At 35.1% G+C, this 16898-nt stretch overlaps 1 protein-coding gene across 3 annotated transcripts in view; it reads right to left on the bottom strand.

Moving 5' to 3' along the window:
* Nucleotides 1-12880, bottom strand: part of LOC149549283 (protein GID8 homolog) — an 87718-nt gene extending 74838 nt beyond the window's left edge. The window contains exons 1-2 of one of the 3 annotated variants that reach the window (XM_089792710.1): nt 12612-12880; nt 12336-12434 (exon numbers count right to left, since the gene is read on the bottom strand). In XM_089792710.1, the coding sequence (XP_089648836.1) occupies nt 12336-12350 (15 nt within the window). In that variant the 5' untranslated portion in view covers nt 12351-12434; nt 12612-12880. Of the gene's footprint in view, nt 1-12335; nt 12551-12611 lie in introns of those variants that run through there. The other 2 variants (XM_089792711.1, XM_089792709.1) reach the window with 2 other exon arrangements.
* Between the last annotated feature and the right edge of the window lie 4018 nt (nt 12881-16898).

Genomic DNA, 16898 nt, shown 5'->3' with positions numbered 1-16898 from the left:
ATGTATAAACATTAGAAAATTCTAGTGGACAGGCACAGTTATGATGATCAATTGTTATCAGTACAAGTGGAGAAATACAGATAGGACAACATAAGATAGTGTAAGGGAATAATAATCTTTTATAAAGCAGCAAGGTGTAATAAGAAGATGCACAAGTTGACTTATTGATAGGCCAACATAAGAATATTATTGGTTTTAAATTTTAATCCAACAAAAGAATATATTGATGGACTGAAAGAAACTGATTTGCTTTGGCTGGAGTAGGTCCACAATATTGCAAAGTTGCATGGATACAGATATGGATAGAAATACAAATACGGTATTGGGTACAGATACGGCTGGATACGACATTAATAAATATCACATACACATATTTAACGCAATTTTCTAAGTTATTAGAGGAGTTTTTCATTGCTTCGAAAACAATATTGACACATAAATGCTACATAAATATTTATAACTTAATTGTAGAGCTGCATTAGAAGATAACCCAACAAAATGGGTTGCTGAATAGAAAAACATTTTCTTTATCTTTTGCTGTGGGTTTTGTTTATACCATTTTTTTTTAAAACAATTGTATTAATAAAGTATTTTTAATTAAAAATTGGTAAGATTTATGCCACATCTTAATAATATCGCATTACATAGTATTTGGCACGCTTGGAAAATCTACTTAGTTTAGGCAAGCATGGATACAATATTCAACGTGTATCTAGGCAATAGCGGATACGTTTCCAAATTGGATACGGGGATACGTGCACCCAAGGAAGGACAGAGGAGTTTCCAGCAACTCTGCAATATTGTCAATCCGGCCACTTGATTGGAATCAAACCAATAGATATTACTTATTAACTCCAGCCACTTATTGATGGTTGATCCATATTTGGAGAGATGGTGAATCTGAGATCCTTAAATGTTGATGTGAAAGAATCGACCAATTGATTCTATATGCTTACCAAACACTACTTAGATTAAAGGAATTATATCAGACTCCAGAATGCCTTTTCTTCATCAGCATCAAAGGAAATAGTAAAAATGAATGGAGCAAAGGGATAGAAAAGACCAAACTTCAGAAAGAAAATGATTCTACAACTGCTTCTGTAAATTTTAAAAGGAGTAATTTTTAAGTCCCAAGTACAAACGGAGGAAAACAAATAGCACATTGAAGTAAGAAGCATTCTGGAAGAGATAGGTTGCAATTGAAATTTCATAGGTTGCAATGAAATTTCAAGAAATCCGCTGAAGAGCTCCAAGAAAAGTTGGACAACATAAAGAAAAAAGTGGAGAGAAATAATCCCAAACCCAAGAAGCTACAGGCCTGTGTAGCTACAAGGAACTACGAGTCTATATGCATTGCCATCACCAAAGATCATAGAGTAAGTGCAACACATCTGGATATTTTTCACCATGATTCCAACAGTTCATTGATAGAGCACCCAAGGCTAGAGAATGCTTGCAAGCTTGCTCATTGGTGAACGGAACCTATGTTATGACTTGGTCAAAAGGCTTATCATTTGTAGACATTATAAAATATTAAATAGTTGTTTTCTTTGCCATACAAGTATCTAGGGTCAGTTGCTTTAGATTCTCTATAATGTGTTTTCTCAAGAACATATAAATTTTATGTAGATACCTTGTTACAAATGAGTGTAGCATGATTTGATATATTTTATACTTGTTAATTATCAAGATTTTAAAGGAATTTTTAAAAAAATAAGCTAGGCATTGTTGAAGATTGTAGCTGCGACAGAGATCTTTATCACTGATTTTATCAGAGAGAAATTTGTTTGTTATGACTGTTATGGTCATCTTCAGCTGAAAGAGATATTTGTGATTATATTTAAGTTATTATTTTATGTAAACGGACATGTGTCATACATCATGCAAAGAGTCGTGCATATGAAAATATGAAGTGTTGAATATGTGGAAATATGAAGGGTCTTATTATTGGGACTCAAAGAGACGTTCGTGTGATAGGTGAAGAGTCTTATGCACTCTATTTATATGATTGTTTGGTATATTGTAAATCAATTAAGTGGAAACCTATGTACTTGAACTTTTATGATCAATATAATGATATTTTGTTGTGTGGCTGGGTTTTTCCCTTCATTCTAGAAGGGTTTTCCCAGGGTAATTCTGGTGATTATTGTTTCAGTTTTGGCTCTTTCTTATTGTTGTTTATCTTCATTGATTTTTGGGCTCAAAACTTAACATGGTATCAGAGCCAGGTTTTGGATTACAGCAATAAGGGAATTCTAAATATCTCCCATCAGTTTTGCCAGTATAGCAAAGATTGAATTTGGAGAATTAGAGCAGTCAATGTGAAATCAAACTTCATCTATTTTTGGGTTTGCATCCAAATTTTTTTTTTAAATCACATTGAATGTCTTTGAAGATGAATTGTCTATATTTCATATCCATCCACATAGTAAACGTTGAGCGTCTGGTGTTGTATTCTTAAAGAAAACAGTCTTGTAGTCGAGAGAGGGAGCTTTGATGGGTGCGTCATACTTCATGAAGGGCTGGATCAAATAGAGAGAGTTTCTGCCTTGTGCCCATTGGAGATTGGAGCACACATGTCTATAGCAGCAGTTTCGAGTGTGATCATTGATGGAAAGTCATTGCTTGACCTTTTGTCATATTTGCCTTGGCTCAATGCTGTCAAAATAAAGGAAGCTTCTGCAATCACAAGCATTAAATAATGCCTTAAGAAGTAGTTCATACACATTCCTTGAAGTCTTTGCTGCGGACAGTGCATGTTGTTGTGAATTCTTTCAAGTATCGGTAGCTTTGGTATTGATTATTTTACATGCTATCCTTGGTATCACAAGTGGATGGGAGTTGTCGGAAATAATTAATTTTGAATATCACGTTGTTGCCATATCACCGTCGATGTGTATGTAGCAGTTCATTTTGTAACTGTCGACTTCTCTTTTCATGTTCGTCTATCAAAGAGGATTATTCATCTTTGGCATCATGATTAGTAAGCAATACTTGCTCTCTCATTTCTATTATATATATTCGGCATTGGAGAAGATATTCATTCCTTCATGGTTCTTGAGAGTGTTTTCTTCGTTTGAGTATTATCTTCGAGTTGCTCATATTGTGGAATCTTACCGTCTTCAAGGTCGATAGTTTGTAACGCTCCCGTTCACCCCTCGTGCATGGACGTGATTTAGTAATGTCTTCTTCCTTGGAGGACGGTCAGGATATGTGGAGGGAGTTGATAACTTTAGAACTTCTCAGATCTTGGAGGAGCTCGAAAATTTTGCAAGAGAAAGTCTTGTTACAAAAGTTCCAAGGATCACAAATAATATCTCAGCTTTAGGGATTGCCTCTGAAGGACAAGAGTGAGCAATGGAGGGATTTGACAATTCACTATTGCCTAGCTTCAGGATCTGTTGATTGTGAATTATCTGTTGTCAGTGCTTCTTGGTGTTGAGTTCTCTAGTGTGAACAAACAGCTAAGGAATCTAGACAAGGAGATAAGCATTTTGTTTTGATCATAATTCTATTTTATGACAATACTTTGTTTGCATTTGTATAACTCTGATTAATTTGTGATTATGAAGCTTTGACAGTTTAGCAGTAATAGGGTTATCTATTCATATGTATATTCCTACCTTTGTGGATTTCATGGCAATGATGATCTAGCATCGTCTCCGTTGAACCTTCATGGAAGTTTATTTTTTGCATGCATGACAGTTTACTATTCCATAGTAGTTCTTGCATCCCCCTATGTTATCTCTAGGTTGATGGAAAGGTAAGTGTCGACATTACGGGAAGGTAATATATTTTTACTTCAATCTGGCTTCCGTGTTGTTATTTCTGCATGGTTTCTCTGATCAATATCTCTTTTTCTCTTCACGCGTTTAGGTGCCCTACCTCCTTCGTTTCACGACTATGTTGGTTTTTCTTCTCTCGCATTTGTGCTCGGGCCGACGTCTTCCATTCCACAGTTTTACAGTTTTGTTGGATTTTATTCTCACGCATTTGTGCTTGGGTTGGCATCCTCCATTTTGTGGCTTTCGGGTGTGACAAATTACAGTTGTTCTTGCTCGGGTGTGACAAGTTTACCATTTTCCTTTTTGCGATTTGCTTTGTCAGGCCTGTCTGCTTGTTATAGTTTCATGCACATGGGTTTTGTGAAACTGAACAATACGCAGGTGTGTTTCTGGTTACAGCGGCTCTCTCTAATCATTCTGATTTTGATCTCCTCCTTTGCCGATTGGTGTCTGCTCTCACTGTTCAATTGCTTCGGCTCCCTCCTCCACAACTGTTCAGTGGGTCTTGCCAGAGGGTTTGTTTTACCTCAATTTTAGATCACTGTTTGAGGATGACTGCAAATGGTGATGCAGGCTCATCATAATCACAACCTCTGACCTACCAGAGGCTCTGTGATCGGGTTACTTAGCTAGAAACAGATAATCAATTGCTCAAAGGGAAGTATTGTCGTTGACCGTGACAATTACAAAACTAAAAGATGCCCCAAGCTCGAATACCTCTCAGAGCAAAGAATTATTTGATACTTTTACTTCTGAAACTGCAGGTTTAAAATCACATCTCGAATCCATTATCAAGCAGTTTGAGGGATTAGATACAATCAAAGTACAGCAATCAGAAATTGCAACAAAACACTCATCTCTGATTTCGGACACTGAACAGAAAGTGAGATCATGGGCCTCTCTCACCAATACTTCAACTACTACTGCACCCTTGCCGAATCTGGATAAGATTTTTTAGGGAAAGATTGAGGATGAACGTGTGAGACATGCTCGTGAGCTCAACCTGCGAGTCTGTGGTCTCCCTTCCACTTCCAACCCTCTTTCTACTGGAAGTTCTTTCCTCAATGATCAGCTTGGTCTCTCCAACATCACATTGGATAAATGCTGGTTTGGCCATGGTGACATCCTTTTCATTCGGTTTCTCACCTTTTCAGATTGGCTTTGTGCTCTCAAAGCAAAGAGGAAGTTGTTTTCTCTCCCTTCTAAGATTTTTCTAAATGAAGATCTCACGAACGCTTAGGTTGCAAAGCTGAAACATACTTGTGGTATTATGGCAGAAGCTAGATTGGCTGGGAATTGGGCAGTTATTAGGGATCTCAAAGCAGTTGTTTGAGATTCCTCCCCCAGTAGATGGGAAGCAAGACAGGCCTCCAAGACCAAATGATGGTCTCACCGGCAATCAAACAAGAGGGAGACCCCCACTTGCTCTCTTTTTGTTAACTGTTGCAATGGTAATGGTTCTTTATGGTCATTACCTGGACTCTTCCACGATGCAGTGGGATCCACTGATATACTTGTCATCACTGAGACTCATGAGAGTCTCGTGCGTCCTCTTCCAGGGTTTATAGGTTATCAGTGGTTATCTATTTGTAGAGAGGAGGTTCGTGCTTCTGGTGGAGTCTGTGGGTCTGGTGGCGTGACTTGTTTGACTAGAGATGATATTTTCAGCTATACTTTTGTTGTCCATTCTAATACGTATGCCAAATTCATGTGGGTCCTTATTGGCAGTAAGAGCCACCATCAGAGAGATTTCTTTATTGGTGTCTGCTATTTCCTGCCAACTTCCTCTCATTATGCTATCCATGGTACCGAGGACAGTGACCCTTATGTTGACCTATGTGAGAGTATCTCTTGGTTCATTGCTTTGGGGGACATCATCATTCTTGGTGATTTCAATGCGAGGACCAAAGAACTCCAAACTCCGCTATATGACCGATGCTTTGATTCCATCTACTTCACATAGATTAATCCGACTACTTTGGGACTTCAGCATATTTCTAATGATGCTCTTGGGCTGATTTCTTCTTATGGTCACCATGTTCTACAACTTTGTGAGTCCTCTAGTCTTGTGCTCTTGAATGGTCTTCCATGCTTTCTTGGTTATGAGCTCTTCACTTGTTGGCCTCATTGTGGGGGTGTTAGCGTTGTTGACTATGCCCTCACCTTTCCCTCCTTTATCCCCTTCATTCATTGCTTCATCATCTTACACCTTACTCTTGCGAACCATGCTCTCCTTAGTATTTGCATTTCTTCTCACTCGTCGCCTCCTCTTCAATCTTCTCACCTCTTTCCTCACGCTACCCATACCCCGGCTTGCTTCCGCTTCCTTGACGATGACAGTGAGCCCTTTTCCTATCATCTTTCAAGGCTCCTTAATCCTACATGTTTCACTAATTCTGGTGAGACCTCCTCCATGCTTGAATTGCTTGCATCGGCCATTTGGAAGTCTGTCATTCTTTCCATACCTCACCGCTCCTCTCTCCCTCCGAAGAAAACGCCGTAATACATGCCCTGTGAACCAATGGTTTGATGTTGACTGCAAATTTTTCCATCGCTCAGTACATTCTGCTTTTGATGCTCATTCCCCCGCTTTTGCTCACCTACATGTTTCTTACCTCTATTTTGTAAATGGTAAGAAACGATCCTTTATTGCGTTCTAGTGTAAATCCCTATGCTCCACGCTTATCCACAATCCCCAACTTTTCTGGTGCACCCTGTTTCCTCGCTCTCACACTCCATCCTCCATCCTTGACTTTAGCTCCCTTACCTCTCACCCCACGACTCTTTATGACATTCCTGGGAAGCCTTTTATCCACCCTATTCCACCTCTGTATTGTCATTTGTTCACCCCTTCTAACATTTACGAGGCCATCAAATCCATGAGATGCAGCAAAGCGGCGAATGAGGAGGGGTTCCAAGCTGAACTCTTCAAGTTTGGTGCCTCAGTTCTAGGCCCCTATCTCTCTACTCTTTAATAGAGCGGTTTGCATTGGTTTTTTGGTTTCTTGGTCAAGGCATCTGATTTATCCGATTCACAAGACCAATCCTATCTCTGATCCTGGTAATTATAGAACCATTATGATCAGACACACATTTGCCAAACTATATGCTACAGCCCTGAATGCTATGTTATCTAGTGAGGTTGACAGGAGAGGTTGTAGAGCTAGAGGACAAGTTGGTTTCCAGGCTATCTATCAGACCATGGATCACATTTTCATTTTATGGGTTATTATTGAGGAGGCTAGACACAGATTGACGAAAGTGTACTGTTGTTTTGTTGATTTTTGCAAGGCTTGTGATTGGGATTTCAAAGTGTTACTTATTGGTATCATGAGATTATACGAAACTGTAGTGGGTAGATTTAGGACTCCTAAGGGATTCTCAGTTCCGATCCATGGCACCATTGGGGTTAAACAAGGCTGCCCTCTCTCCCCCACTTTGTTCAATTAGTATATTGACAAGCTTGAAGACTTCCTTCTAAAGTCCTCGCTCCTAGGGGACAATTGCTACTTACACCAGATCTTGATCTCCATTCTTCTTTTTGCGGACGATGTGGTCATTCTTGCTTCTTCTCCAGAGAGTTTATAGAGGCTTCTTGATGGTTTAGCTTCCTTTTGTGATCAGCGACAACTAGTGGTTAACCTGGGTAAGACTCAAGTTATGGTCTTTAATTGCTTAAAGACCTCTCATCTTCACTTCTTCTTTCAAGGATAGGAGATAGAGATTACTTCTTATATGTATTTGGGAGTGAAGTTCTCTGGACCTCGCTTCAATATGAGACCGGCAATACAATCCAAAGTTAGTAAGGGTATGAGTTCTCTTGCTATGCTTGAAAAACAATGTTTCAGACACCATTTTCAGGATACTTCATCCAAGTTATCCCTCTTGGACTCACTTGTTCAACCGACTGTTCTCTATGGCTTTGTGGTTTGGGGGCCCTCTCTTTTGGTTTTTGATTGGGCCTCGATCGAACAAGTACAGACTTTGCTTTTACGGCATATCATTAGATGTCACAAGTTCACTCCTCATAATATCATTCTTGCTGAGTTCGGTGCTCATCCCTTCAGTCTTGCAGTCATTTTTTATCTGGTTTGGTTTCTTCATCACCTTCGTGGTTTTGCGGATTTGGTTAGAGAACAAGATAGATACTCCTACTTGGCATATTGCTCTTTTGTTGCTACTGCAGGTTCTGATACTTGTTCTCGAGCTCATTGTTGGTATGCGCAGGCATCTTCTCTGCTAAGCTCGATTGGGATTGATATTATCATTTCTCACTGAATGCCCCTGCTCATCTCCTCTCCTCTAGACGAGTTAAATGAGCATGGCAAACTGGATATCTACAGACAGTACATTATCACCACCTGGACTAACCCTCCTAGTGGGTTACGTTTGAGGATGGCTTTCTATGTTGAGCATTTTATGGAGATCTGTGATGGGATTATTGCTCGTCCTAGTTACCTTTCTCGACGGTGGTGTCATGCCCTACGTTTCTCTCTAGGGTCCTTCAGAGTTGGTTCTCACCATCTTTGGGCTCAAACTGACCATCATATTGACAGCGAAGAATGGATCTGTAAGCTGTGTACTTTAGCGGAGGTTGAGACAGGGACTCACTTTATTTGTTGTTGCCCTATCTTTTATGAGATCAAAGGGAGATTCTATTGTTTATTCTGGGACTGTTTTTCTCTTTCAGCTTTCTTCAACTACAGTGATCAACGATGTCTTGCGCTTTATCTTCAAGAGGCCACCCTACTGTGCAAGAGTACTCTACAATCACTACTTCCTTCCCGACATAACTCTGATCAGCTCATTACTGCTTTTTTTCTCACCCTTATCTCCTTTAGGTGGTGTGAAAAGGTTGTTCAATTCTACTAGTTCTACTGATCATTCCAGGTCTGTCAAACTCTATAGCAATTTCTTACATCAGCGACACTCTTCTTCCAGGAACTCATAGAGACAGATCAAGGCTCTTATCAACCCACAGTCTTATCCATCTGTGACTGATTTCTTTTCACTATTGAAGGACTCCTAGTCTTTGCTTTGGCCTTTCTCTGCGCCTTTATTTTCCTCTTCATGCTTTTTGTTGTTCACTTTCTCGGACACCATTTGGTGCTCCCACTATGGTCTGTTCTCTTGTTGTAATCTCTCAGTCCCATAGACCTTTTGTGGTCTTTTGTTGGACATTAATATTATTATCTTATCTTGACTCTTCTTTTTTTGTGTATTCTGGTCTCAATAGATGAATTGCACTTATTCAAATATCTTGTATATTTGAATCTTTATATTTCATGTGTGTGTAAAGATTTATTGAAATATTGGTTGGCTTCATCATAATAAGGGGCTTTGGTATGCTTTATGAGAGAATCTTATTATTACAAGATGTTGATGATCAGTTGTAAGAACATCCATAAGAGGTTTTAATATTAAGTGTTGTCAATCATGATTACATCATGTGTATACTAACTTGAACTTGTGCAAGAGCTTGTGATTAGATTGGCAGGTAGATCATGTTTAAAAAGAGATTATTCAGCTTCAGAGGGAGATTACATAACAGAGGGAGATATCAACCCCTTTGCAAGTTTAGGCAATAGTCAACCATCTTATTGTGATGATTAAAGTAGTTCCTACTGAGAGGGAGACACCAATATTAAAGTTGTCCCTGTTAAGAGGAAGTCTATTTTAAGAGAAAATCTCAATTATTAATGCATTTTTCTTTGGGAGAAGTTTGAGGTGAAAGCCCTTGGTCCACCCTCTACAAGTAGGTATGGTGAATCACCCTCTGCGAGTAGGCACGATGGATATGCATTCTTCTCTGGGAGAAATCTAAGGTGAAAGCCCTTGTTCCACCCTTTGCAAGTAGGTATGGCGAATCACCCCCTGCGAGTAGGCATGGTGGATATGCATTCTTCTCTAGGAGAAGTTTTGAAATAAATGTCTTTGTTCTACCCTCTACAAGCAGGCATGATGAAAGTCATGAGTGTGACTACATTCTATGTGCTCATGAAGTAACCATGGTGGATTATGTTATGCTGAGATAACATATGTGAATTTGTCATCTTTGATTGCAAGTATGTTTTGCATGCCTAAGTAAAGATCTCTCTCTTGCTAAGAGGGAGTGCTGAAGATTGTAGCTGCCACAAAGATCTTGATCTTTGATTTTATTAGAGAGAAATTTGTTTGTTATGAACGTTATGGTCATCTTCAGGTGAAAGAGATATTTGTGATTATATTTAAGTTATTATTTTATGTAAAAGGACATGTGTCATACATCATGCGTACGGAAATACGAAGTATTGAATATGTGGAAATATGAAGGGTCTTATTTTTGGAACTCAAAGAGACCTTCGTGTGATAGGTGAAGAGTCTTATGCAATCTATTTATATGAATGCTTGGTATATTGTAAATCAATTAAGTGGAAACCTATGTACTTTAACTTTTATGATCAATATAATGATATTTTGTTGTGTGACTAGGTTTTTCCCTTCATTCTAGAAGGGTTTTCCCTGGTTAATTCTAGTGGTTATTGTTTCAGTTTTGGCTCTTTCTTATTGCTGCTTATCTTCATTGATTTTTGGGCTCAAAACTTAACAGGCATGGCATTGTAACTACAATTTAATGATGCATATGCCCAAAACATGGTTAATGATCAGAGACAAATGAGGAAATTAGAAGCAACTACACAAAAAGTACTTCTTACTACAAAGGAAACTATTGTGCCATAAACTCACTGACAGAATTTAATTCACGTCCAACATTTACTAAATCAAATCACTAATAGTTTAATACACTTATACCACAAACCTATAGCTAGAAGTTCTCATCTACAGTTTAGATTATTCACGCTCACTATCTAAACATGAAAAACATCAACTGAACACACGGAATGACGCCAAAGGCCAAATACTGATGCCAGTGACTACAGCAGAATAATACCCAAGTAAACAGTCCATTTCTCCACCTTGTCATAAGTATGGCTTCTATAATCCTGCCAGCTGTGCTCTTCTCATATGACGGAGCAACTTCCATAAGAATGATAACCTGGGTCCAAATCTTGGTAGTCATAGTTCCCAAGTAAGTCAGTTGCGATAATGCTGGTTGCTAGTCCCCGTCAGCCACAGCATCTAAGCCAAACAGTTAATCAACTTTCTTCTCCTTTGCTTTCGTCTTTTACCCAGCAGATTCAAAATGTTTGATTAAAAAAATGATTGCAATCAATAATTATTAATTTTTCACTGCCAGACACTGAATTTTAAAAAACTTGAAAACGGAGTTAAAACAAACTCAAAGCATTGCTGCAAATGCAACAAAAAAGCTCTTTGTGTGTAGATAACAAGCACTGTCACACTATTTCTTTCTTAGTTTAGCCAAGTCAAATGTAGTCAAACTACTTTGCTTGACAATGATAGAAAACCATGCAAAGGTGAGAAAGTCATTTTCCAGATCTTGAGTGAAATGTCTGAAACTATGCGTTCTCTTTGACCACAAATTTTGCTGATCACGTATGTTGTGTGATATTAACATTTCAGTAGCTGTGCTACAAATTTTTAGTTCTCCTAAAAATTGTTGAAATTGTTTATAGTAAAACAGCTCTTTTGAGAGCATGATATAAAAGCTAGGCATAGCAGATGATAACTCAAAAGAACATTTTGAACTAATGAAAGATTATCTATTGCATGTATTAAATGCACAATTACAAGATTTTCCAAACATGCATACTGCACTGACACCGGGCTTGCCCCAGGAACAGGAACTTTAGGATTGAGCCCGGATTCCCATTTTCCCAATACCCAATTAAGCATTAACTATTTGGATGATTTCTTTCTGAAAGAGACAGACCCAATACAATTTTTTTGATCAGTTATTAAGTAAGAAACTTGAACACGCATATGAATAAAGGCCACAGATAATAAATCCCAGAAAAGGAAAGCACAATAGATTGACAAAAATGTTGGTGGAATCTATAGCTCCAATTAAATTAAGCAAATGACACTTTACATGCCAACTACCAAACAGAATCACCTGGAATTAAATTTGTAAACTTGGAAGCAAACAAGATCAATAGATCTTCATAACAAACCCAGCAGAATCTACCGGGTTCGAATTCTCCTCACCACGATAATCTAGCCTAACAGGCTGATATGCTCATTGAGTACATACAAGCATGACTTTTGTTTAATAAGCTTACGACTGTGATTCCAATTTATCCCAGAATGCTGCCTATAACCTTGTCCAATATTTACCAAAACCAAAAAGCGCATCAAAAGCATAATGAGATTCACATTTTCTAATGAAATTTCAAACTAAAATAAAGAATATAAAACAAAAATAAATACAAAAACTAATGAGACTAATGTTTTGTAATGAAATCAAGGGGTCGTCCAAATGAATCTATGCTTACCAGCTAGCCTATGGAGCGTATCCACCATTGATTTATTATGTGCAGAAATTCGGACGTGCTCATGTGAATCGATCATTTTATAACAACCAAAGAATGAAACTTGAATATAAAGCGGAAAAATATGAATAATGGGGGCTATTATAGTATAGCTTACCTCTCCTTTGCGCATGTTGAATGAGAAATATTGGTGCTCCACCTTGATCAATATTAACCAGAGCTATTGTGTCCTCGAATTCCTTCCAGCAATTAGAACCTGTTGCCCATAACTCATTCGTATGTACAGGAATCTCAGGTGTAGACCCCACAAGGTGAAAGTGCATTCGTAAACAACCCCAGTTGAATGAATGTTAAAAATAAGCAAATGAGCTTGTTTTCGTTTTATTTGCTTTCAAATATAAACCAAGTACTGCTGCGAAGGAATCTTCCTCACCTCAACAATGCAGATGAATGGAATAATGTCTCGCAGATCCCCTCTGCACTATCGAATACAATGAAAGCGTCCAGAGGAGAAATACCAGCAGCGCAAGCAACGCTTGAGTGTCGTACTATGCTCAATTAGTCATGACAATAACGCCTACCTTAACCCTTGCTGAAAGTAAGTTTAGCATTGAGGGAAACGAAAGGTTCTTTTCAAGGTTAAAACAGTCAAAGAAGCCTCATTTTTCTTGAAGTGAAGGATTTCGTATTTTAGTTTTAGTTCCTGCCAACGCAGGAATATTTATGCATTCATGTCAAATATGACATTAATACTAATTAATCAAATCAAAGAATTTAAAAGATTATATGAGATTTTAAATGTTTATAATTTTTTTCTAATTTTTCATTACTTTACAAATCACATTTTTCATCCATTCTATTTCATAATTATTTTTGGTAAGGGAGAAAAATAATTTTCTTCAACAAAAAATACAAATATTTCCTAACAACTTCATCTTTCATTAATAAATATATTAATTACAACTTTATTTTTTCTAAATTTATGACAAGTTGATAAGATTTTATTTTTTCAATCATTTTATCCTTCATCTCATCAATATTAATTATCACAATCTATTAAATATTTTTTATTTTTTATTTTAAATATATTTATTATTAATTTTACATTGATGTTTATTTTTGACTATTTGATATAACTTGTTTTAAAACTTCAAATTATATATATATGTCTTTTTAATATAATTTCAATATATTATATCTTTGTATTTGAATTTCTAATTTTAAAAGAAAAATCTTCCTTAAATTATTACTATTATTTTAATTTTATAAAAATAAATTAAACAATACTATTTTTTAATTATATTTTATAATAGTGTTTGTAATATGTATAATTGATAAGTGTTACAATTTATAAATTATATCATTGATTATTATTATTATTATTTATTTAATCAATTTATCATTTGGTTTAAATACATTTAAAATTTAAATATATATTTTAATCAATCTGAATAAATTTTCACAATCCATTAGACTTTTTAGACAATTTGCTTCTGGATTTGATTGTGTTTGTTATTTTTAATATTAAATTAATAATTATATTTTATATCAAATAAACATACTAAAGAAATAAGAAAAAAAGAAATAATTCAATTCTAAAAGATATATAATTTTTTATTTTTTTTAAATTTTTTTATCGGTAAACGACCATGACCATGATTAAGATATATAAATTATTATTAAGTTTTTATAAACTATGTATTAAAATTAAATAGTTATATTTTATTTCTTATTTATTACATCATATTTATTCATCAACATCAAATTCATATGTATTACATCTATTTATTATTTACAAATGTACATATTAAATTATATAGATATTATTTCATAATTAAAAATTACTTAATTTTATGAAAATTTTGGAAATACAAAATATTAAATAGTAAACCTTTTCTAATTGTGTAAAATTAAACAATTAGTTTTACTTATTAAATATTTTTATATTTCAATACATTTCATTTTTCTTATATAAATGTGACTTTTAATATAAAAATTAAATTCTTAGTTTCATTAATTAAAATATAATATATTTTAATTTTTTATTATAATCATAATTTTATTTTGACTATTTGTTTTATTAAGAAAAATAATTATATTTAATTCTCTCTCTCACACACACACAACTTATGTTGGTACCACTCTATCTTACTATTTTATCTCTCTTCCTCTTCCTCCTCTATATTATCTATCCTTCTTTTTCTTCTGCATATATGTTTATGTTGTTATTGTTGTATACTACTATTTATCTCTATCAATATCTCTATCCTAGTTTTTGTCCAGTGCTAATGATTAAAAATAGTCTGAGTTCCATTTGATAATCAAGATGAGAATAATACATAATTGGGGTAGTTATTCCAACTACTTATGGTTCTTTAGTAGCATGCATGGTATGCTTAAACATATAATGTGATAGTCCAAATGCTTCATCACTTCTTCAAGTTCTATAATTCAAATATTGGTATGGATATCTTTCCTCATTGCACATAATTTAAGTTGTCAATGTAGAAGGTGCAAATTTGTCTAAAGCATATGTATTGATCGTAATATGATATTAAGTACTTAGTGCCATATTGGAGACTTTGGCCTCTTATTATTGGGCTTAAATAGCCAAAGATATAATAATATAGCACAAGAACTTAACAACGAAATATGAGCCATCCTATCAAATCACAAGCGCATTTCTAGGATGAGAATTTAACAACAAAATATGAGCAATCCTATCAGATCACAAGTGCATTTCTAAGCAAAAATTAATGCATTCACAATGTTAATTTAGATTCTCACTCATCTACACCTCTACAACCATTATGCGTTAGGTAGGAACTATGTCGCATTGCATCTCTTGTTTAAAAGTGCATACAACACATGTTTATAGTTTTTTAATTTTTTATTAATTTTTTTGAGGAATGTATGCAATTTAGTCTTCAATTTTATGTTTCCCCTACATATTTTATTTTAAAATTGAAGCATTTTGTCATCTTAGATTTCAAATTAATACTAATTCATTTTTCAAGATTCATTTAGTTTAAGGGGTGAGCATAATTGTTGGAGCTTGGGTTTTCATTCGAGACTCAAGTTAAAATTCTAAAAGGATATCTTTATTAAAAAAGTATAAATCGTAAGTATGGTGTAGAAGTGGTTTCTAAATAAGTGAATTGTTGAGGTGTGGCTCTTGATCTTTCGTATATTATTTCTAGTGTGTTTGCATGAAAGGAATTAGTATTAAGCCTCATTATTGTTCTTCCAATAACTCGTATTGGTCTCATGTTCATACTTGTACGAGTACAATATTTGTAAACAATTATCAATACAAAAAAAAAAAAAAAACTTTTCTTAGATTAGATTGTGTAAGTGATCTACTTTCTTGGTCTATATCATGTGTGTAATTTAATCTCTTAGTCTTAAAGTCAAAGTAGTTAATTTCAATGCTAACTATCCTAATATATGACCATTACTTGTTAGCATGTGTCTTAAAGATTTATGGTTGTTTGTCTAAAGTTGTGATTTAAGGACATCATCTTAAGACACTTCCATTAGGGCCCGTTTGGCTGCGGGAATACAAATACGTATTCTGGAATAGAAAATGGGGCTACGTATTCATGTTCTCTGTTTGGTTCAGCCAATATTTGATGGAATTCGCGGACCCCAAAATTTATGTTTTCTAAAATTTAAAAAAAAATGGAATAGGAATACGTATTCCAATAACACCTATTTTGGTGAAATTGCAAAACCCCATTTTTGGGCAAAAAATGGAATACGTATTCCATTTTTACTTCGTATTCCAATTTCATTTTGGTGCATCCAAATGAGGAATTCAAAAAATTTGGAATTTACATATGCCTATTCCGCTTGTATTCCGCTCGCCAAACGGGCCCTTATTGACAAACCATTTCAAATTCACAAGTATCATTAATCTCATTTTGCATTAATCTTGATTTACATTAGATATAGTTACTCGATGTCCATTATCTCCTATTACTCTTGTTTGATCTTGTGTAGTCAACCTAGGGGCCTAACTAGCATAACTAGAAACTTCATACTTCCCAATGTACATAGCAAGTTCACAATCATACTTTCTAACCAAATTTTAAACACATATATACAACAAGCAAATATTTCATATAGTTGTCAGAAGAAATATCTATAGTGGTGAACTACATTGCCTAAAGAAGATTGCAATGTGATGCAAACCTATGTACTAAAAATATTGTGTTTAATTTATTCGCCTCAAATTTTTCATCATATATTAGTATGTAGATTATATTCATGGAATTATTTGTCATAGCAAATTAATAATTAAAGTCAGTTTCAATCCACTTTCTAGAAAAGTCGTGATTCCTCTTGATTTCTTATTGATTATCTCATATTCCTAAGCATATATTATATTTTTAATTACGGCTCGGTAACTTATTAATTAAGGACATATGTTGCATCGGTTGTTTAGCATGCATTTTTAGATATAAATTAATGTCTAATTAATTATTTAACATGTTACTGTCAAAAAAAAACACTTAACATGTTAATTATTTTATTCACTATTGGTATTCTTATAATACTTGCAAGGTTATCCTTTATAATAGGGAAAATTTTAGTGTTGAATATCGCAAGTCAACAATTTGGGATTTGACAAATAAATTATGTATATTAGACAAGTTTTGTCACCCAAACTTTATAAAAATTGGTCGCAAGCATGGGGTCATCGCCCAATGATTTATGC

The sequence above is a fragment of the Cupressus sempervirens genome, chromosome 7 (genome assembly GCF_028749045.1).
Source record: "Cupressus sempervirens isolate cs-2001-9-10 chromosome 7, ASM2874904v1, whole genome shotgun sequence".
Classification (NCBI taxonomy): Eukaryota; Viridiplantae; Streptophyta; class Pinopsida; order Cupressales; family Cupressaceae; genus Cupressus; species Cupressus sempervirens.
Note: the sequence above shows the minus strand (reverse complement) of the source record. Positions and strands in the feature narration are given on the sequence as shown.